Source organism: Anabrus simplex, chromosome 2 (assembly GCF_040414725.1).
Source record: "Anabrus simplex isolate iqAnaSimp1 chromosome 2, ASM4041472v1, whole genome shotgun sequence".
NCBI lineage: Eukaryota > Metazoa > Arthropoda > Insecta > Orthoptera > Tettigoniidae > Anabrus > Anabrus simplex.
The window spans coordinates 41,733,832-41,757,385 of NC_090266.1; the positions used below are offsets into that span (position 1 = coordinate 41,733,832).

At 41.1% G+C, this 23,554-nt stretch overlaps 1 protein-coding gene across 1 annotated transcript in view; it reads left to right on the forward strand.

Moving 5' to 3' along the window:
• Nucleotides 1–23,554, forward strand: part of pxb — a 281,818-nt gene that overhangs the window by 202,924 nt on the left and 55,340 nt on the right. Inside the window, exon 4 of the mRNA XM_067142350.2 lies at nucleotides 14,891–15,029. Coding sequence (XP_066998451.2) covers nucleotides 14,891–15,029 — 139 coding nt within the window. The remainder of the gene's footprint in view (nucleotides 1–14,890; nucleotides 15,030–23,554) is intronic.

Here is a 23,554-nt window from a genome sequence, read left to right on the forward strand (position 1 = left end):
GAAGGCTGTAATATTTCACTTTTGTTGTTCATAGTTTACATGTATCCCATTCAGTTCCCTTGGATGTCTTACCTATTGACATCAGTTTAGTCACGAAGAGGCTAATTTTCATAACATACTCATTGCACCTATTTTCAAATTACAAGATATTAGACTGCAGGCTTTCGGCAAAATCTGCCATTAAGACCAAGTCGTCCGCATAGGCCAGACTGTTTACTACATTTCCACCTAACTGAATCCCTTCATGGCACCTTTCAGTAGATAATCCATGTAAAATATGAAAAGAAGGGTGAAATGTTACAGCCTTCTCTAAGCCCTGTATTTATCTGGAACCAAGAACTCATTCTATCGCCAATTCTCATTGCAGCCCAATTGTCAACATAAATGGCTTTGATTGCTTTGATTGCTTTTAATAATCTGCTTTTAATCGCATAGCCCCCCAGTACGGGTAACATCTCTTCCCTCGGTACTCTGGCATATGCTTTCGCTAGATCTACGAAATAATCTCGCAGCATTTTGCAATTACCTGGCGCATACTGAAAATCTGATCCTGACAGCCACTGCGTGGTCTGAAACCACACTGATTTTCATCCAACTTGCTCCCAACCACTGATCGCATCCTTCCTTCCAAAATCCGAGTGGCGAGTTTACCATGCGGTTAGGATCGCGCAGCTGTGAGCTTGGTTTCGGGAGAGTGTGGGTTCGAACACTGTCGGCAGCTCTGAAGATGGCCTACCATGTGTTCCCATTTTTACACCAGGAAAATGCTAGGGCTGTACCTTAATTTACACCATGGTCGCTTCTTACCACTCCTAGCCCTTTTTTGTTCTATTCTCGCCATAAGGCCTGTCTGTGCCGGTGCGAGGTCAAACAAAAAAGAAATTGTAATTGCAATATGCAGAACGTATGTCTACCTCTTACTCCCGTATCTTGATATGGGGTCGAGGGAGAAGTGATATGTATTTATATGGCTTGTTTTTACGGCCAGATGCCCTTCCTGTCGCCAACCTCTCTTGAGGAGCTAATGAAGAGTAAATTAAGGAGGTGACAGGAATCGGCTGAGGCCTATGAATAGGAACTGTCCTGGAAGTGGAAATGGGAAGGGAAACATCAGAAATGCATTTTCAGGACAGCCGACGGTGGGATGCAAAGTTATAGCGCGTTAACAGGCGCCGCCTCTCTTACGTAAACTGCAATGACTGTGACGGGTCAGGTTAGAGATAAAGCCAGCCATAATAATCATGTGTTCAGCAGGAAGTCTGTCATATGTGTTGCACGATGTGGTTTATGTATGGCGGAAAACATCACCTTTGCTCTATTAATATTTACTTGATGAAACATGGACTGAGGCCGCGTTTGTACACTTTGGGTTGATGTACTATTGTACGTTTCACTCGACGCATTTGATCATTCGTACAACAATTCGCTCTCCCATTTCCCATATCGACCGATTTCAAGTACGGAGAACGGAAGACTAAGTGCCAAACAGGTTTTGAGAAATGCAATGTATATCGATGGCCTAGTTCTAATACCACGTATCTGACAATGCTCTACTCGCAGCTACTTTCGTTGTGTTCATTTTCCTCTCACCGAGCTGAGTGGTTCAGACGGTTGACCCCAACTTGGCACGTTCGATCCCGGTGCAGTCCAGTAGTAGTCTATTTGAAGGTGCTCAAATACGTCAGCCTCGTGTCGATACATTTACTGGCACGTAAAAGAACTCCTGCGGGACTAAATTCCGGCACATTGACGTCTCCGAATACCGTAAAAGGTACTTCGTGGGACGTAACAAAATATTATTATTATTATTATTATTATTATTATTATTATTATTATTATTATTATTATTATTATTATTATTATTATTATTATTATTATTATTATTATTAAATTCTCGTATCTAATGTGTGAAGGGAAATGAATCCTACCGCACTGTGCTACAGGAATGTATGTTTGCATGATGTATTTACGCACTGCTACAGTATGACGTACTTCAGGTTCATTTTCCTTTACACACACCATAGGAAAATGAAAACGTAAGTTGTTCTGATGGACTGCATATCCATATGTAGCTGGGAGGCGTGACCAGTCTTACGGAAAATAATGGACGGGAAGAGTATTGTCAGATACGTGGTACTGGAACTAGGCTATCGATGTTAAATTTATTTTCGTTTAGTGATGCCTGAAAAGCATAAAGCGCCGGAAGAGAAAGGGGACGACAGAGTACCTGCTCAGGAGGAAGGGCCCTGATGAGAGGGATCACTTCCAGGGTCAGGTTCAGGAGCACCAAAACTGTCCCGCTGAATAATGGGAACTAAATACGAGCATTCGGTCAGCTAGGATATTGACCTCCAAGCAGACGTAATTACTTCGGCTATCAGGAATGCCGCTGAATCTTCCTCCGTAGGACCCTCACTGAGCTCCCTCCCTATTGTGGTGCTGCAACACATCAACCTGAAGAACAGGGTTCGGCCTTGTGGATGAACACGAGGGCTCTCTGGAACCTCAGAACACTACTGGAACATCACTGTAGAGCAGAATTCCAGTCGAAATTATCCGACTTAAGCTCAGCTGACGGCCCCGTCCACCTCATGACTCGCAAGTTTCCTGGTGAAATGACAGGCATACCCGGTCCAGACTACACTGATGAGGAAAAGGCAGAGGCACTTGCGGAAAGTTGGAAACGAAATGTTCTCCTAATGCCGAACCTGCGGATGGGGATTTAATTGACGAGGTGGAGGAAAACCTGCTCGAAGGAGACGAACCCTTACCCGCCTCTGGAACTTAAATTCGTCTCTACCACTGAGGTCATATCGCAAATTTAAAGGCCGAAAACAGGAAAACCCCCGGCCTGGAGGGGATTTCAGCGGTATTCCTAAAGCACCTCCCCAAGAAGGCTATCACCGTTCTCTCTAAGTTATTTAATGCTATATTTCGTTTCACTCGTTTTCCACCCTGCTAGAAATCAGCTCCCCTCCCCCCAAACCTCTATCTTACCGGACGTTCGCACAGAACTGCAGGCCTGTTTCTCTTCTATCCCGTCTCTAAAGGACAGTTGACGACCTCAATGTGTAGCTAGACGAGCAAAGAGCACTCCGGGATTCATCAACTACTTGGACTGACTTAGGACATAACTAAAACTACACAGGAGCTTGCTTTCTGGATCTCTCTCAAGCCTTCTATAAGGTTTGGCATGGAGGATTAATTTATAAGATGGATATAACTGTTTTCCATTCCACTTGACCTCTCTTATCGCGAGCTGCCTCTCAGAGAGGAAAATAAAATTTTCTGTAAAAGAGGCGCTATCCTCTGTCCGCTCTAACACGGCCGGTGTGCCTCTCCTCTCTCAAACCCTGGTTCGAACACTGGAGATCAAACTTATAAATAAGAGTCATTCAACCCTTTTCACTAAACGTACTTCGAGATTTGAGGACGGCCTGCACTTCTTTGGCGAAGTCATCAGATGGTTCCCAACCTATAAGTATACTTCGGGACAAAACATGACGACCTCGCCTCACACCACTACTCTTCAGTGGCAGCCCGGTGTCTATTAGCGGCTTATAGGATTTACAGTACTACGTCTACTGTAGCCGGAGTTGCCAAATCGTCTACTGCACTCGACGTGAAGACAGGTCAAAGACTGAAGAGAGTGGGTTTGAAAATGGTTTGGCAACCTCTCCGCACCAAGCAGGGATCACTTAGAACTCGTTAACTCAGCAGGGCGCAGGCTGTGATGGACTGCTGGCTTCCAGGAACTGAGGCCGTCACGTTTTACCCTGGATGGAGGACTGACGTTTCGTCAGCACATATCTCAAATTTCGGCCATAGCGTACAGAAGGGTATCCCAGTTATTCCCGTTACTGAACTCTGACAACAGCCTTTCAACAGAAAACGAGCTCCTGCTGTTTGTCGCTACGATTAGGCCGCTACTGGAATATGCCTGTCCTATATGGGCCTGTTTAAGTTGCAAGTCGTCCAGAACCGGACACTTCGCCTTATTACAGGAATTGATTTGTTCACTAGAAATACCCACATTCATGTTGTATGTCCTATCTAAGGCTCGGTAGTTGATGAAAAGTCTTTCTTCTCGAGTGTTGTTCATTCTCCGTCATCGTAGATGGGTTCATTTGTCATTTTTAAAACTTTTTCAGCGTTTTTGGCTTAAAAATCTTCTTTTAGCCTTTTTCAGGCCTTAACGGCTTTTTTTGCAACTTCACCTCCTTCGACTATATTTGCACTTCCCATTCTAATTCGAATCATCATTAGTTCGTCCATTATATCTTAATCATCTTCCCGGTAGTAAAAGAGAAAATGAAATGACACGAAATGAAAAATGAAACGAATGCTTGAAAAAAAACAAGGGTATCAAATTATGCGCAAGATAAGTGAAATATTGAAAGGAGAAAAATTTGATGCGAGTGTTTTTGAAGAACACCTCATCTGTTTCATGTATGCACCTTTAACATCCGTTAATGTGGAGAGAAGTTTCTCGATGTTTTACAAAATGCTGTTCGGAAAACCCGGCGAGTTGGCCGTGCGGTTAAGGGCGCGCAGCTGTGAGCTCGCATCCGGGAGATAGTGGGTTCGAACCCCACTGTCGGCAGCCCTGAAGATGGTTTTCCGTGGTTTCCCATTTTCATACCAGGCAAATGTTGGGGCTGTGCCTTAATTAAGGCCACGGCCGCTTCCTTCGCACTCCTAGCACTTTCCTATCCCATCGTCGCCATAAGACCTATCTGTGTTGGTGCGACGTAAAACAAATAGCTGTTCGAAAACCGACGATCCCTTACAGCTAAGAACCTGGAGGTGACCATTGTGATATACTACAAAGCCAGCTTAGATAAGGTTTCCGAATTCGAATTTCTATAACCCTAGTGTGGTTAAGCCAAATATGATTCAGTTAAACTAATTTCTCCAGGATGTCCATTGCGGGTTCGATGAATTCACTGTAGTTGGAAGAAACCTTTCATTCTAAATTGCAAGTACTTTTTTTTACAAACACGAATTCCTTTTGTTAAATTGTTAATCTAAAAATTATAATGTCTGAAACACGAAGTGTTTCACTCATATATATTTGCACTGTATGTTGCATACCGCCAGAATTTTGCATTTTAAAACATATTCCTACATTAAATATGCAATTAAAAATAAAATTATGAATGAATTTGGATCGCATTTTTACATCCTATTTGCCAGTTTTAGGTCCTTTTTAGATATTTTATGTCTTTGTACAGGTCAGTTTTAGGCATTTTATAAGTCTTCAACTTCCGAGCTCTGGTCATAGTCGTAGGAAAGACGGAGGCTCAGAGCGAACAAGCTATTAACGTAGCCACATAGACGCACACGAAATGCTGTCAGTTAGTACAATTAATTTTATTCACGTATATACACAAATTAACACACATAACCTTAATCACAGTATCACAACAAACAGTTCACTTCGAGGATATAAACAAAGTCGCCATTATTGAAAACAAATGAATAATACAGCACATAGAGGTTACAACCTTGGAACACCAATAAAACAGATGACTGCGTACAAGCATGTCACTTCAATATGGAGACTGCGTTTACAGCATGTCAAACCAACAACTCTCTTCCAACAACTACCAATCACTAACTTCAGCAACTCGTTCCACAACTCAGTCGTCGCTGTCCAGATCGCCTCCTTATACATGTGCCTGGCCAGGCGTCTAGAAAGTTACCTTAAAAAAATATCTGCGTGATACTTCTAGAGTGTTCAATGCATAGATTACTATATATAGAATATTCTCAATTATTTTAGTGTCTATACCATTCTGGAAGTTACAGTGTGTTTCACAATTACGGATTACAGTTTATATATACAGGTAAGAATAAATTACATATTATTAATTTACAGGTATTTACGAGTACAAACGGAACTGATATCAATGTCTATGTAGGACATATGTTCCATGACATAACCTCACACATAATACGATCATTCGGCTACGTAAATAACAGTAATACTAAATGGATGTAACAATTCACAGCTATACATGCAAGAAATAATAATAATTATCACGATCGTAAAATAATAATAATAATAATAATAATAATAATAATAATAATAATAAATAATAATAATATTCGAGCTCGATATCTACATTAGTTACCCATGGGTGAGAGAATATTGTTTTCAAGTTATACCTGTTATCACACTTGCGTCACTATACAAGGGACTGCCTAACCCGCTATTCAGTCAACTAGGTAACTACGAGAGGCCAAAGGTCATTCTGCCTTAACACCTGCGCATAGCGGCAGGGCACACTCTGGCCAGTCATAACCTCACGTCTGAATTCGATCCATACCACCAATAGGAATGCAAGACGGGGAAATCAACTTACTAGGATAGGGCTCTCTAAACCGGTATCGGCTGACAGGCTACAATCTTCGCGACTTCAGAAAGCTGACGAAAGGACTGGGCGGGTGGTGGGAACTCTGTCAAGTAGATCGTAAAGAATACATGCTGTTTAAAAGGAGGAACTCGTCTCAACTTCCTGATGAATGAGACAGGTGACCATCACTCCCTGGCACGCTCTATCTCTCTCTGTAAAACGCAATAATATGAATTAGAACAAACATTGCATTTATCGTTTATCCCACTAAAACTTCAAATTCTTCAGTTCCGCATGTGTGGCAGTAAAGATTTTGGCACCATCTGGAATCAGAATCCCGGAGGAGTGCGACAGGCTTCGGCAGCCGGCACAATTCCTATTCTCGCCGCTAGACGGGGTTTCCCCGGACGTATGACTGGAAACAGGTTGTGGATTTTCATTCATTTTCATTGGAAGCAGAACGTGATACATCCAGTCTTGAGTGGACTCATTCTTCATGCAGAATTTAAAACGTCTTTACGTGTTCATTTCAACGATTCAGTGATTAGCATTTTCGTGCCTTTCAGCTTGCGTTTATCACTCGCAGTAGCGAGCAAACATCAAAATGATCGGCCGTTTTCCCTCAGTTGCTCTCCTCTGAGAATGTTGACTCTGGCGAGCACTTCCCGGAGCTTTTCCACCTCTAGATGTTTCGAAAACCGTAAAAGTAATTAGTAGGACGTAAACTAATAACACAGGGTGGGCACAATAAAACTGGCCCGGATAATATTTATGAGAGTGACGCGGAATTGTCCCTTGTTAGTTGCCCATCACAGAAAATGCTGGAAACCGTGATTTCGGTGCATCATTCTGTTGCTGTCACATGTGGCGCGTGCTCAACACACGAAGGTTCATCTGGACGCTTTAACGAAACCACAACCGTAAATTTGTAAGGAAACAGATGCAGGACCTTTCTGATAACGTTTCGACACAACGGTCTCTTATTTTCCACTTGCACAGATAAACGGCGTTGAGATTTCGTCGGACTTCGTTGCAGGCGTTTCTTCACTCGAGCAATGTTTTATGCTGTTCGAACTCTTTTCGGATAGTTGCTGTTTTTACGCCATTTTGCCAGTAAGTATTGCATCGCAGCTTTGCTGGAGGTTTTGTCAAAACACTTCCAGTCTTAAACTCCTGCGCAAAAAGTTCCTCACAGATTTTCCACGAATCGTGTATCGCATAACACACGCGCGCTGAGCACCATTTTGTGTTGCATTCTGCAGGCCACTAAACATTAGGGATGGGCGCGACTGAAGCCTGGAATCGAGAGCGTCGACTCCATCGACTCCGAACACCGGTCTCGGTTCGCATTAAGCCTCGCGACTCCAAGCGAACTTGACTCTCATTGCGGGGCCGCTTGCGTGTCGAGGCGCGGAAAATAACATGAAATATCATACATGTTGCTGCTCATTTGCCCATTGGGTTTTTTAAGAGCATTGTAGAGTAAAGTACGGTATCGTTAACAAAGACGACGAGCGTAATGGTGTAGTTGAAATAAAATTAAACGTGCCATGTCAGAAAGTATCGGCATAACAGACCACGGACATTTAATTTCACGTCCTTATTTGTCATGATCAGGAAATTGATAAACAGATATCGATGGTAAATCATTACGAATTGGACATGAACGATGAAAACAAATCTAATATGGGTAAATCATCTAACATAATTCGAACATAGATTGCACCACTGAAAGCTTCCGTGGCTCAGGCGGTAGCGCGTTAGCCTCTCACCGCTGGATTCCGTGGTTCAAATCCCGGTCACTCCACGTGAGATTTGTTTTTCTCCGGGTACTCCGGTTTTCCCTGTCATCTTCCATTCTAGCAAAACTCTCCAACATCATTTCATTTTATCTGTCAGCCATTCATCATTGCCCCAGAGGAGTGCGACAGGCCTCGGCAACCGGTAAAATTCCTATCCTCGCAGCAGGATGGGGGCTTCATTCATTCCATTCCTGATTCCTAACCCGGTCACTGACTGGAAAACAGGTTGTAGGTTATCATTATAATTCAAGGACCACGTTAAGTCTTGTTGCATTATTATTATTATTATTATTATTATTATTATTATTATTATTATTAGTAGTAGTAGTAGTAGTAGTAGTAGTAGTAGTAGTAGTAGTAGTAGTAGTAGTATACACAAAAGCCCCTTTTTGCGACAGCCCTGGTAGGCCTTGACTCAATTTAAAAATTGCAAATAACTATTGACTAGGTGTGAAAATATATTACCGTTTTCCTATTTAATTGTAAATTGCCTGTATGGAATCACGATAAAATTTATCGTATGCAATTGGATTCAGGTTCAAAGATTCGCACAACTATGTAAGACTATTCGACGACTGTGTAAGAACCGAAGGCATTTTGAAATCGTAATAAAGTATAGTTTAATCAATCATCGCTTACCAGGGATGAAGGGAGGTAAAAGTAAAAGCAAAGTCATCTCCGTACAGGCCATGAAGGCCCTTGGAGCGGTGGAAGGTAAAGGCTTCCACTATCCGTAACCTCGGCACTTGATGGGGTAGAGTGGTTAGCTCTACGCCCGGCCGCCTTTGCCCCCAGGAATTAACCTGGTACTCATGTTTGGTGTAGGCTGAGTGAACCTCAGGGCCATATGCACCTCCGGAAGTGGAATTCTCATTTCTTAAATTTTACGACTTCCTGACGGGGATTCGAACCCACGTCCTTCCGGGCGAGCCGAGCACGCCTTTACCGCCTCGGCCAGGCAGCCCCTGGATGAAGGGAGGTGCAAGTCGTAAACACTTCCCAAAGGAGTTCAGAGAAGTAACTGAAGAATATATCAATGCATAAACAATGTACAGAAGACGATAAACGACTCCTGATGCCTAGAATAATGGCATATGCGCCATAGTTCTTTTAAAAATAGACATAGGCCTTGCGGTATTCTACTAACTGGATATATAATTACATGATATAGATGTTGATTCCCATAGGAAGAGTAGGTGTGCTAGGTACCAACTGATGAGCCCAAAATAGCACACGAGGGCGAAACGCTGGCAACCAGGAATGAGTTAGCTGGAAAATTTATAATGTCCAATAACGGACCATTTATATTGGTATTATATAATTACAACAAATGAAGAATAATGTAATTTAATACATATTCGTAAAACGGAAGGTCCTACGCCTTAACTCTACAAACTCTGCAAGCTTAACTGTCAAGTTACATTTACACGGAAAAACCTCTCTGAACATTTATCGGAATCCTGACGTACCCATGTTACACACAAACACAAATCTCAATTAACAAAAATAAAAAATTATATGAAATCGTGGCAAAATTAATTATTAGAATTATTTGAATTAATGAAAATATTAATTATTTTTGTACACAGACCGAAATATTACGGATGTGCATGATTTTTGGAGGGTTAACTAATAATAATAATAATAATAATAATAATAATAATAATAATAATAATAATAATAATAATAATAATAATAATAATGCTATTGCCTTTACATCCCACTAACTACATTTACGATTTTTGGAGACGCTGAGGTGCCAGTAAATGTACCGATGCGAGGCTGGTGAATTTGAGCACCTTCGAATACCACCGGACTGTGGCAGGATAGAACCTGCCAATAGGGTTAAATGTGATGTCAGAGTTATTCATGCTAGTGTTTTCAATGTTTCCTGTTGTTTTTCAGAATACAGTAGTATCCAGATTGATGCTTCCGATGTTCTTCTTTTAAATTTATGACATGGTCTTTATTTAAATTAATTACCTCTGGCATTATTTCGTGCATTGTAATCAAAGTCTTTGTAACATACATCACAAAGTGACCCCTGTCGGTACTATCACGCAAATATTTGGAAATTAGGCGCCCAGATTTTGTGTCATTAACAAAGTTATCAGTCATTTTCTTTTGATTCTCAGACCTTAGAAGTGATCAAAGTACTCCCACGTCTAGCCAGAAAACCAACTGTAAATTTTCATTTCTTTCTCAAAGGCTCTCAAACTGAAAGACAAAACACTCCTACACCACCAAAATTTGACGTCTGTGTCATTTGATGGCGACTATTAACTTAGACATCGTATCACTGAGAGACGGGCGCACCACGCCATGTTGCACGAAGGTGATCTACCGTTCTAGGGTTTTAATTATCATGATTTCAACAGGCACGTTGCACTACAGGCGTCTTTATCTTAATTTTCATAAATTACGGAAGTAATGTGCCGTCGGTTATCGATCTGGTATATCGGTGTGCTTGAAGAAATTAAAGCACATAATTTCATGCTGATACAGAAGTCCACTAAGTATTTTCCACTTAACTTTCCCGGTACCTCGCCATACACTTTCGTTCTGTTTCGTATCCTGGCAATTGAAATCACTCATTAGCATTACCATTACCCTAATTATTTCGCTTTCGATCCAACCACTATATTACTCACTAGGGAGCATTCCCATAATGCAGATCACAGTTAAAATCAACATCGATTACAAATGTTTTTGGTACGTGAGAGTATTTCACGTACGAAATCTAAGCTTGCCATCACAAGAGAAGCGAATGGAAGATCAAGATCATGGAGTAATGCACATCGTGATTTTTCAGAAAATTACTGGTTACACGCTATGGTTTAAGATTACATTTTAAATGAATCACTAGTCTCGTAGGTGCTAGTTCCAGACGTAAAATGTTGAGTTGCTCTGCTGGTCTTCACTCCAAGCACGGAAAATCGGAATCAGTGATGATGATCGTGTTGGCAAGTACCAATCGCTAGTTTGTCCTGGGACTGAGACTAGTATGAGCTTTGAGGATGTGAGTGATAGACGAGTCATATCACCACTTCGACTCTTAAATGCAAGATTTTTATTGTGATATTTAAAATGTCTTTTTGTTTGCAAGGAAGATTTATTGCTAGTGAATTTGTTTTTAAATTCTATGTCCGTAGTTCAAAGGACAAATAGAGTTCTGTTTTTGCTGTTGCATATGATATATGTTACATCATGGATAAACATTCGTTTCACATTCGACATTTTGTAATATCTGAAGCCATCTCTTTTCAGTTTCTACTCAGTCTCTTCAGTCTGCCGAAATTAATTTTGTGTAATATATTTATAAACAACCTGAAAAACCATATGGTAAAAGTAAGTAAACTCGTGCCTCATCCTGAGGTGGTGCAACCCTAATGGGAGTGAGCTGCCTGTACTACACACCAGCCCTCCTGCCATTCTTAAATTTCTGGCAGTACGGGGTGCCCCGAGGACTAACCGTTACGCTACGCAGGCGGACTTGGTAACAGTACTTAATTAAATTGCAATGATATGTTTCGTTCTTAAAAGAACATCATCAGATTATATAAAATCACACTCAAATATTTTGATATGTGTAATGACGGTGCACGAGCAGTACCTCGTATCCCACAATGCTCTTCCTATCCATTATTTTCCTGAAGACTGGTCACGCCTACCAACAACATATGCATATGCAGTCCCTCAGAACAATGTTCGTTACGTTCATTTTCCTTTGCCAATATGCAAAGGAAAATGAATATTGTCATACCGTAGGGCTAGAAGTGGGACGGAAGCGGCCGTGGCCTTTATTAAGGTACACCCCCAGAATTTTCCTGGTATATAAACTGGTAAACAGGGAAAATCATCTTCAGGGCTGCCGACTGTGGGGTTCGAACGTCACTATCTGCCGGCGCTAACCGCGTGGCCAACTCGCCCGGTATGTATATTTTCGTGAATTATTTATGCACTCCTACAGTATAATGCGTTTAAGGTTCGTTTTACTATACGGATTAGCACAGGAAAATGAACTCAACGGAAATTGTTCTGATGGACTGCATATCAGTATGGGCTGGGAGGCGTGACATGGATAGGAAGAGCACTGTGTGGTACGAGGTATTGCTCACATTTCTGTTTCAATACTTAGGAACTTGAAATCTGGAACTTAACCTCCTTCAGGTAGTTTATAAATATATTACTGAAAATTAGTTTCGGCAGATTGAACAACCTGTGTACAGTACACACATACGCGAGTGCTCTTCCTCTCAACCTTCCCCGTATTTGCATACATCTTGTTCATTCTCTGATAGAACTGCAGATTGACTCATGTTTCAGCCTACTTTCTTGGTTCCAGTTCCCACACTTTAGGAACGCTATATAATGCGGCCAAAAATACCAGAGCTCTCCTTCTGGGCCACTGGTGGAAACGTGAGTAGCAGTTCTTGCCTTTATTAAAACAAAGAAACACTTCGCATTTTGTGCAAGAAAGCAGTGTGAAGCCATTGTATCCATGTATCGGTTTCGTTTGGTGTTCTACTTCGGCAAATTATTGGTTGAATCTTGAGTCTAGGAATGGCTTCTGTTAAGCCAGATGAATTCCAGACATCAACTCAGTGCAGTATGATGTAATTTTTATCAGTAGATACCACTGTAAAATCCACACTGCAGCCGATGTCAAGAGTATTCTGTTAACAACATAAAGTACATGAGAAGTACGCACTAGTTCACGAAATTCCTTCCAGAGGCTCCTCACATCATTTTTGAGATCGTGTTGCAGGCATGCTACACCGTGTATGTCAAGATAAACTCGCATAGTTCCAGGATTAGGTTCCCCTCCAATTCTTGCGTCAAACGTACAACATCCATTAACAAGTAAGGTTGATTACTGACTCGACCGGAAATAAAGTAGCTTATTTCTTGTATCATTAGTACTTGCCAATGGGCGAATCTCAAAAGACAAGAGCAGTCCATTGCCAAGACACTGGACATGGCATGAGTTCCCAGGTATGTGCTCTCCGAGACTAGACGTTTAAGAACTGCTGAAATATTAGTGCATGAATAGCAGGAGGAATAACTTCGTTGAATCCCTCTGAAACAGGATCAGAGTAACGCTCATAGCCATGTCATCATATATTTCCATTGTTTTCTTAATTTTATTTTTACAATTTGCTTTACGTCGCACCGACACGACGATGGCGGCGATGGGACAGGAAAGGGCTAGGAGTGGGAAGAGAGCGACCGTAGCCTTATTTAAGGTACAGCACCGTCATTTGCCTTCTGTGAAAATGGAAAACCAAGGAAAACTATCTTCAGGGCTGCATCTCCCGAATGAAACCGCGGTCACTCCCCCTGTATCTCCATTGCTCAGTGCTGGTGGAACACAATTTGTGGAAGAGGTGAATTCTCAGGTCATGTTCATGAAACAGTGTTGTTGGAAAAGTCTCTTCAGCACATCATTCGCACATGACCATGTCTCTAGGTCTAATATTTGGTGTTGAATATTTCTTATCATCAGTGTGCATTCCACTGAAAGAAGCCAGAGGCAAATTTTCTGGAGTCATTGAGAGCCCTTTGGAACGTTAAAAGACACTGACATGCAGATTTGGTCAGGTTTTTCCTCGGTGTTTTCTGCCCTCGTCCGAAAGCGGGAAGCCAATGGATGTCGTGATCCTCCTTGATTTCTAATCAGCAAACGAAGACCAAATTACGCCATAATGGACAACGAAATTTAAGATTAACGACCAGGTCAACTTGCCTGGTCATACGGGCAAAAACCAGCCTGCTGATTAATTTTTAAGGCTTTATAAAAATTTCGTGAAGTTTACATTTAATACACTTGCTTTCTGCTTTCTTCAGCTGCTATTTGTTGGATCAAAGACCTGAAAACATTCAGGCGAATCTCTAGTTTCACCGCTTGATGTAAACATTGGTCTAGAGGGTGTTGTAACTTCAGGAAGAAGAAAAAGGCCGATATATTTTGAAGATATTGTAAATGCAGAGACACCGGTCTCAGAACTGTCGTCCGATATTGAAGCAAACTGTGCATATTTTCAGTGCGCATAATGCTTAGTATTCTTAGAAATCAATAAGAGACGTTTCTCATAACAGGATTGTTAGTACGGGTTAATGCCCACTCGTTCACCTCGACATCAGCGTATGCAACTTTCATCTGTTAGAAAGCCTGAAAAGAATAGCGTCCGCTGAAATAACCCGCATATTGCAGGGGAAAAGTAAAATGTATGACGGGCATTAAAAGAAATACAGAACCGCAGCTGTTCGGAGTGAATGCATATTTCATTAAAAGGTGTCTGGAATCTTCGACTGCAGACGGACGCTGCTTGAATACCTCGTATAACATATCATGAAATAAAAACCATACAATTACTAATCTAAGTCGTGCGAGGCGAACTTACATATCGACCGAACCGATAACTGGAGTGGTCCACGCCCAGCTCGGACTCCGTTTCTCTGCAGACGAAATCCAAGTTAACCTTCAGTATTTCTCGATTGTGTTGACATGAACAGGTGGATTTCTTTAAGAGTGTGTTTAATCTTTTTCCTTCCTGTTGTAATAGGTTATAGTTTATCACAGGAAAGTTCTCGTGGCAGTGCTAGAACGAGAGCTCCTTCTTTATGCCGACCTGTGTACTACATTTGGTGTTTCTTGTGACTTTTATGTGGTGTTGCTGACTAGCTTCCAGCTATAATGGTCTAATTCATATACTCCTCTTTCTACAGGCACAAAAGGAAAATGCAAAACTTCTTGCCTTGTAAGACTTCACCTCAGAACCGATGTGAAGTGTCCAACGGGAATGGCGTCATCTATGAAGATCTCACTAACATCCGGCCTAGGACGATCCCTGCGCCCCCTATCGAGGTGAGTAAAAGGCACTTTTCACTCGCCTTAGTGATGCGTAATTTGATTTTATTGCATCTTACTGTTGAGTATTTTCCTTAGGTTCTTGTTCAGTGTTTCCAGACGATCGTTTACACGTAGAACAACCCACTGTCGATTCTTGGCCTACTAGCTTTCCGCCTGATTGCTTGGATAGGGTTCCTAGTTTATGGTATGAGAGTTGCAAATTTGGTGGATTCAGCCTCGTGACGATACCAGAGGTTCAGAACGCACTCTCGACCACTCTGGAAGTGATATCTCACTTCATCTCCTAGGACGATACTCAGCATATTGGCCTTAACCACCTCTTTCCCAATAAAATTGTAGCTGAATTAATTTCAAATATGGACACCCCCCCCGAGTCGCAATTTACCATTAAAATAGTCATCGCCTTGACTGCTCTTAGATCACTCCTAGTCCTACCTTCAGAACCACTCATTCAGTTGGAATTAAAATATATATGTGTACGTTAGTGAGATCACTTTTCGAGATTCAGTCGTTAAATCCTGTAAGAAAACACCTCTCACTGTTCACTGTGACCTGCATTATAAATGACAAAATTAATAAGCCTTAACTTGAAAAAACAAGGTACATTTTTGAGTTAAGTATTAAATTAGGAGATTTCAAACTGGATACACGCCGAGTAAAACTAACATTTAACGAAACATTCTTGGGTTAGTATTTCGAGTTTCCTTTCAGTAATGTCATAAACACGTTTCTTTCTCGAGTACAGTGAACAGTAGGCTAGATTATTATTATTATTATTATTATTATTATTATTATTATTATTATTATTATTATTATTATTATTATTTTCAAGTGATTTATGTACGGTAACCTATAAACAGAGTCTAGCATTTTTTTTGCTAGTGGCTTTACGTCGCACCGACACAGATAGGTCTTATGGCGACGATGGGATAGGAAAAGCCTAGGATTTGGAAGGAAGCGGTCGTGGGCTTAATTAAGGTGTGAAAATGGGAAACCACGGAAAACCATCCTCAGGGCTGCCGACAGTGGGATTCGAACCCACTGTCTCCCGGATGCAAGCTGCGCGCCTCTAACCGCATGGCCAACTCGCCCGGTAAACAGAGTCTAATGATTCCAAGCTGATTGACGTACATTTGAGATAATATACCTTATTCTCAGAAAAGAAAGTTGTGGGAAGCGGCCGTGGATGAAATCTACAAAATGATAACTATACTTTGATATAGGCCTAGTTAAGGAAAATTATATTATTGCAAAATAAATATCATCCTTAATGTAAAACCATGGCATACAGTGAATTGTAATATGTTTCATCCAAACTGAAGTTCGTGCCACCTCAAAGTGTTTTGTTACTACAATATTTCCTCCCAGCATAATCCACTTTTCCCTTTTCAGTAAATGATCAATATATTGTAACAACAGTTAGGACTTAATATTACAGGATTGTCTGTACCGTATAACAATTATAACTCACGAATTCTCAGTTAAAATTTAACGGACTGAGACTCTTCAAGAACGGCTCGGAGCACTTCTGGTGTAGATAATTAAACACGCGAGTGGTTGTGGCCGTAAAAAAAATATAAAATAAGCATTTTGACCAGGAAGATAAAATTGAAAAGAATTGAAAATTGAAAAATGAAAAAGTCACAATTGATCTCAGGTTGTGTCCGATGATTGAGGAATTGGCTTATAATGATCATTAAACTATAACTTTTACTTTTTGCAGTCCGTCGATACAGTAATTATAACACGTAGAACAATACAAGATGCCTGTGAAATACACACTTAGAATACAGTATAACATATCTGTAAGAATACACTTACTAAAAATGAATGACATATTTCGTTCTACAAGAACATCCCCATATTCTATCAAATCTCTTTTAAGCATGCATACCTATGTACGATATTGTTTACGTCGCGTAAATTTGTCAATAATTGTGAAACGGTGCTGTTATGAACAAGTGGGACACAGTATGAATATAAAAGTCCGTTATTAACATTTTAGTAACTTTTAGAAAGTTTTGTGTACTTATCTTAAAAGAAGCTTAAACGTCTGCTACCTCAAGCGATAACGGCTGGACTGAATCCAGGTCACTTGCTCAGATTCGAGGTTTGCCAAGACACTTGTCTGTAAGTAGAGGGAGGGGAGGAAGGGTGCTAAATATATTCAGCTGGAGAGAGGGAAAATTGCTCTGCGCCTGTATTATATTTGTTTTGATATGTATTAACAAATAAATGCATGATCATGATTTTAAAAGAATACATTACAGAATATCTTGTAACTTTAGATTTTGAATTAATAACCTACCGGCCTTCATTGGCAGACAGCTGCCAGAATTCATAGAATTTGGTACAAATAAGTATAACCTAACCCACACTGCAGTTGTAACCTGCAGTGGGATTCATTAAGCGTTAACGAAAGTGCAGTGTGAAATGTGGTAGAGCAAAGAGGAGGGGAATTGCTCTGAGTGTATATCATAGTGTTCTAAGTGTTTTAATTAGTGTTTTGAGGGAGTAAAAAAACTCAGAAGTTGTATAAACTGAGTCGACATTGAAAGATAATGACTTACATCTCCACACATTAGTATACTGGTAACTGAGCAAATGAACACAACGGAAATATCTACGGTTTATACAGCAAAGTAACATAAGTTTAAAATAAAATTCACTTCTTAAAATTAACTAATCTGCCACTAAGGTAACTTCTGGCTTAATAATAAAGCCGACATACGTTTTTACAGTCAGTTAAATTAACCTTGTCAGCTATTAGCGCACTCATGAGACATTTCTCACTGAATATGATATTAACAGTTTCAGCAGAATTGAATCTTGACTTACATGTTGACTGTCACTCCTCCATCTGACGATCTAGTAGTGAAGACGATAAATGACTCGTTCAAGATGTTACTTCAGATTATAACCGAATTCCTCACTGTGCCTACATATTGACTAGTTGACTCACTTTCGGTTCTCCGGATAAGACAAATTAAGTTACAGTCAAGTAACTATGATGGCGACGTTCTTCAGTATGCCAACACGCGAACAGCATGCAGGCGTGATTGGGACTCAGCGTACTCACGATAGCTCTTCCTCAAATCCCAACACATGTTCCTACGTCTCCTCCGAATTGACCACTAAAAAGACATCGGGTTTGAAGGAGACGCCACACGGTTCCATCAAATCCAGAGATATTCCATTCCATCAGAAGAGAGGATGGTGTTAATAAAAGGTATTACCCTGTCCTTCGCAACCCGCAAACTTTGCTGTGAGTACAATTCATACAATATTACAACATATAATCCTTCATATTCATATTAACAGGCATGTTTTCAGATCTTATCCTTTGAGGGATCCGGGAACATATGTCGATCAGCTAATATATTACCTAAATTTTGTGAAATTTGTTCTTATGTCCTTTAGTGCGCTTATTATGCTACCGTAGATTTACGGTCACAAGATAGGGCGCAGATATCAACAATGAATGAGCAAATGAGCGTTGTATTACTAATCAAGCAAGCTTGTAGTTTTATCTAAATTGTTGTTGCTGCTCTTTTTATTTGTTTTACGTCGCACTAACACAGCCAGGTCTTAAGCAACAACCCCTGCATTTGGTTGGTGCAAAAATGAGAAACTGGGGAAAACCATCTTCAGGGCTGCCAGCAATAGGGCTCGAACCAACCATCTCCTCAATGCAGGCTCAGAACTACGTGTCCAACTAGCCCAGTTACCCAACTATTGATATCGTGATCAAGGCCACAGAAGCTCCGGTCCTACGTGGAATTCAAACAATAGGAATTTCATGTTTCATTTCTTCTTCTTCTTCTTCTTCTTCTTCTTCTTCTTTGTCGTTTAGGCCTACTGAGGACCATGGGGCTCGTATCTACTCTTGGGTAAAGTTGTTGCTTTCTTCTTCTTCCAATACTCCTTCATTTGCTGACTATGAGCCAGCTTTCCCTCCTCGGTCCACTTAGTTCCTGTAGTCTTCTTACTTGTAAGGGACGTTGGGAAAACTCCGTGTCGGATGGCTTGACGGAACAGTAGTCGGTCATGAGTTTGTTCCAGTGGGATATCTAGTTGTTCCATATCTGACTTACCTGACGTGATCCATTTGTTCTTAGAAGCCTTGCCTCTTCCTGTTACTGTGAATATCCTGTTGGTGAGTCTTTTCGAATCCAGACGGGCCAAGTGTCCATAAAAGGTCAGGCGCCTTTTCCTTACAGACGTGACGATGTCCTCCTGGTGTTCATACAGTTCATCATTATGGCGGATTCTGTAAGTGCCTCCTTCCTCTCTGATTGGTCCTAATATACTCCTCAGGATCTTCCTCTCTTTTAACTCCAGCTTTCTGAGTGGGCCCTTCCTAGCCATTACAAGGCACTCATAAGCATACAGAACAGATGGTTTGACTACAGAGTTGTAGTGTCTGAGCTTGAGGTTCTTGGAGAGGCACTTAGATGAATAGATACTACGACACGAGTGATAAGCCCTTTCAAACTTGGTACATCTGGCATCTATGGCTGGGTTCTCGCTCTGATTCGCAGAGATCCATTCTCCCAAGTACTTAACTGCAGGTACTTTTCGTATGGTAGCGTCTGTGAGAGGAATTGTAAAAGGGGCCTCCTTGATATTGGTCGTAAATTCAGTCTTCTGGATGCTAATCTTCAGACCAGTCTTAACCGCTACACTATAAAGACTCTGTAAGTTGTAGGTAGCCTCCTCTATATTGTTTGCCAGTAGAATGAGGTCAACGGCAAAGGCTAGGCACGGGACAATGAGGTTGTCTCTCTTGTACCCAAGCTTCAGTCCAGCTCCCGGTGGTAGCATCGTTCTCCATTCTGTAATGATCTTTTCCAGGACACAGTTGAAGAGAATGAAGGAGAGACCATCACCCTGTCTAACTCCTGTTCTGATTGGAAAGCTTTCAGATAGTTCACCTCTGAACCTGACCTTGGACGTCGTGTTCCTCAGAGTGACTTGAACCAATCGTAGGGTCTTCCCATCCAGACCATGTTCCCATAGTATAGAGAAAAGGGTGTCTCTGTCCACAGAGTCATAAGCTTTCTGAAAATCTACTAGGACCACCACCCAGGGATGTCCACCTCGGCTTTTGTAATTGAGAACTGTCTTAAGATTGTGTATCTGTTCTGGACAAGATCTAGTCTTACGGAAACCAGCTTGGTATTCACCTAACTGTGAGTCTAGCTGTGTGGTGACTTTATTGAGCAGGGCTACAGAGAGGATCTTGTAGGTAATTTGTAACAAGGAAATACCTCTATAATTGTTGAAGTCTGTCTTAGTTCCCTTCTTGTGGAGGGGATGAATCACGGCAGACGTCCATCCTTCGGGTGGGGACTCTGTTGTCAATATGTCCTTGATGATTTGATGGATGCTCTGCAAATTATTATTATTATTATTATTATTATTATTATTATTATTATTATTATTATTATTATTATTATTATTATTCCTGCTGTCACTGCGGCTAGCTAACAGCGTACAAGTTACATGAACTTACTCCGGATAATAACATACGGATATTTATGTTCGGACTCTCTTACCGCAAAAACGCATAACATTCGCCAAGCAACCTCTTTATAGACCTACTTGTTAGTTGATTTACACATTCGTTCCAATAATAAATAGCGGATGAGATGACTTTTACCAGCAGAAGTGTTGTTTATGGCTCATTAGTAAGAAACATAAACCAATGCGTAGAAAAGCTCCGTAGCTCTCAACGTAGACTGGTTATTTGTTCCCACAGCGGCAAAAAGATATGTCAGGGATCAATCATTACCAACCCTGATCTGAATTAGGACAGTAGCCCAGGTGGAAGGTACCCTGCTGTTGTTTACCTAGTCTTCTCTTAAATAATTCAAAGAATTTTGAAATTTATTGAACAAATCCCTTCGTAAATTATGCCAATCCCTAACTCCTATTCCCATAAAGAGATATTTGCCCCAATTTTTCCTCTTGAATTCAAACTTTATTTTCATATTTTGATTTTGCTACTTTTAAAATCACCACTCAAACATATTCGTCTACTAATGCCTTTCGGCGCCAACTCTCCACTGACAGCTCGTAACATACCACTTAGTTGATAAGCTCGTCTCCTTTCTCCCAAGTCTTCCCAACCCAAACTTTGCAACATTTTTGTAACGCTACTTTTTTGCCGGAAATCACCCAGAAATAATCGAGTTTCTTTTCTTTGAATTGTTTCCAGTTCTCGAATAAGTATTCCTGGTGAAGTCCCATACACTGGAAGTAGAACCATACTTTATTTGGGGCTCATACCAGAGACTTACATGCCCTATCCTTTACATCCTTACTACAACCTTTAAATAACCTCGTAACCATATGTAGAGATCCCCGTAAGGAACTTTCACCCCATCAACGCAGTAATTAAAACTGAGAGGACTTTTCCAACTACTGAAATTACCAACCTGACTTTTTACCCCGTTTGTCAACATACCATTGTCTGCTGTCCATCTCACAACATTATCGAGGTCTTATCGCAGTTGCTCACAATCTTATTACTTATTCATTACTCTGTACTGTATAACATCATCCGCAAAAACCTTATCTCTGGTTCCAATTCTTTACTCATATAATATATATAAGAAAACATCAAAGCTCAGTCGTGGCACAGTCCATTTGACCTCCTAAATCCAAGTTATCCGCTATATCTTCCTGGAATCCTACAAGTTGAGCTTCAGTGGAATAACCTTTCCTAAACCCGAACTACTATTTAGTGCAGACTTTGCAACCTTTCTCAAATTGTTAGTCGAATAAGATGACGTGAGTGCGGAATGGAAACGTGAAGGGAAGCCGCAACAAACAAGACCGAGCAGGCCGCGCTTAGTGAGAATCATTGACTGTCGAACGTAGCGGAAGGTGGGCCAATCGCAGACTTGTAGACTTCGTTGCACGGCAAGTGTGTTGAGCGGAATACAGTAGAGATCTTGCTAGTCGTTAAACATGAATACAGTAGTAGCAACGAATACGTTGAAAGTAACAGCAGCACAGCAACAGGTTAAATTAGTCACATACATTACATTACATTCCATACCAAGAAACGGGACTAAGTGGTGCTAAGAGGCGCACACACATTACATAACAACAAAGGAATTACATGGAAATAAAATATAGACAGAAGCTATATCAGAACAAGAAATTTGTGATAACGAAAGAAGAGGACTAAAAAAAGCGTGTGACATCCGGAGAGTCTTGTTGCAGGTTTTTCGAGTTGATACTGTATGGGCGTCCTGCGCGTCTGTGAGGATGTGTCCCTGCCATGATGACTTCTAGTGATGAAGTCGGCTCACACACCCAACCTCTGAGCATTTCGAATTAACCAATCAAGGTTAAAATCCCCGACCGAGCAGAGAATCCAACCTGGGGCCCTCTGGACCAAAGGCCAACACGCTAAGCATTTAGTCATGGAGCCAAGCAGAAGAGGGCTCAAATAAAACAATCATAAAAATATACTTAAAAAATAATTTGTTTACAATTTCGTTTACGTCGCACCGACACAGATACGTCTTATGGCAACGATGGGAGAGGAAAAGCCTAGGAGTGGGACGGAAGCGGCCGTGGCCTTAAGAAAGGTACAGCCCCCAGCATTTGCCTGGTGTTAAAAAGGGAAAACCACGGAAAACCTTCTTCAGGGCTACCGACAGTGTGGTTCGAACCCACTCTCTCCCGAATGCAAACTAAAGGTTAGTAGTGTGACATAATCATAATCATTCGCATAGGATTTCACAAAATGTTTTCAAAATCTGACTTAAGATATTCCATTACCGTTGTGTGCCCGGCCCCGCGGTGTGCGGGTAGCGTGCGTGCCCCTTACCCGAAGACCCCGGGTTCGATCCTCGTCCAGGTCAGGGATCGGAATTTTATGTGGATCCGAGGGCTGCTTCGAGGTCCACTCGGCCTGTGTGATTACAATGGAGGAGTTATCTGCCGGTGAGATAGCGGCCCCGGTCTAGAAAGCCAATAATAACGGCCGAGAAATTTCGTCATGCCGACCACACGACATTTCGCTATCTGCAGGCTTCGGGCTGAGCAGTGGTCTTCTTGGTAGGTCATGGCCTTTCGGGGTTGTTTTGTTTGTATTACCCTTGTCTGAAATAATAATTGCAAACAATTACACGGTAATTCACACAAGACTTGCAGAATGTAATTTAAAAATAATTCATTACGAATAGTGTCGCATAGTAATTACAACGAAATCGCGTAGAAATTCACTCGTAAATAATTCCAATTAGTACACTTTACGATTTACAGTAGACTGAGTTTACAATGACTTACCATTTACTACGTATTGTAGAAGTTTATACAAAATTACCAGGATTTTGATGTCTTTTCTTGAAACATTTAACGTTTATGGGAAAAGGTTCTAAGCCAGCAGCAGGTTCAATAGTGTAGACTTTGTTAAATCGTGGAGAATATTACAATTTTACACGAATTAAACCAGTTCGCATTTGTAGGACATACCGTCGTTGCCCCTCGAAATGTTAAGG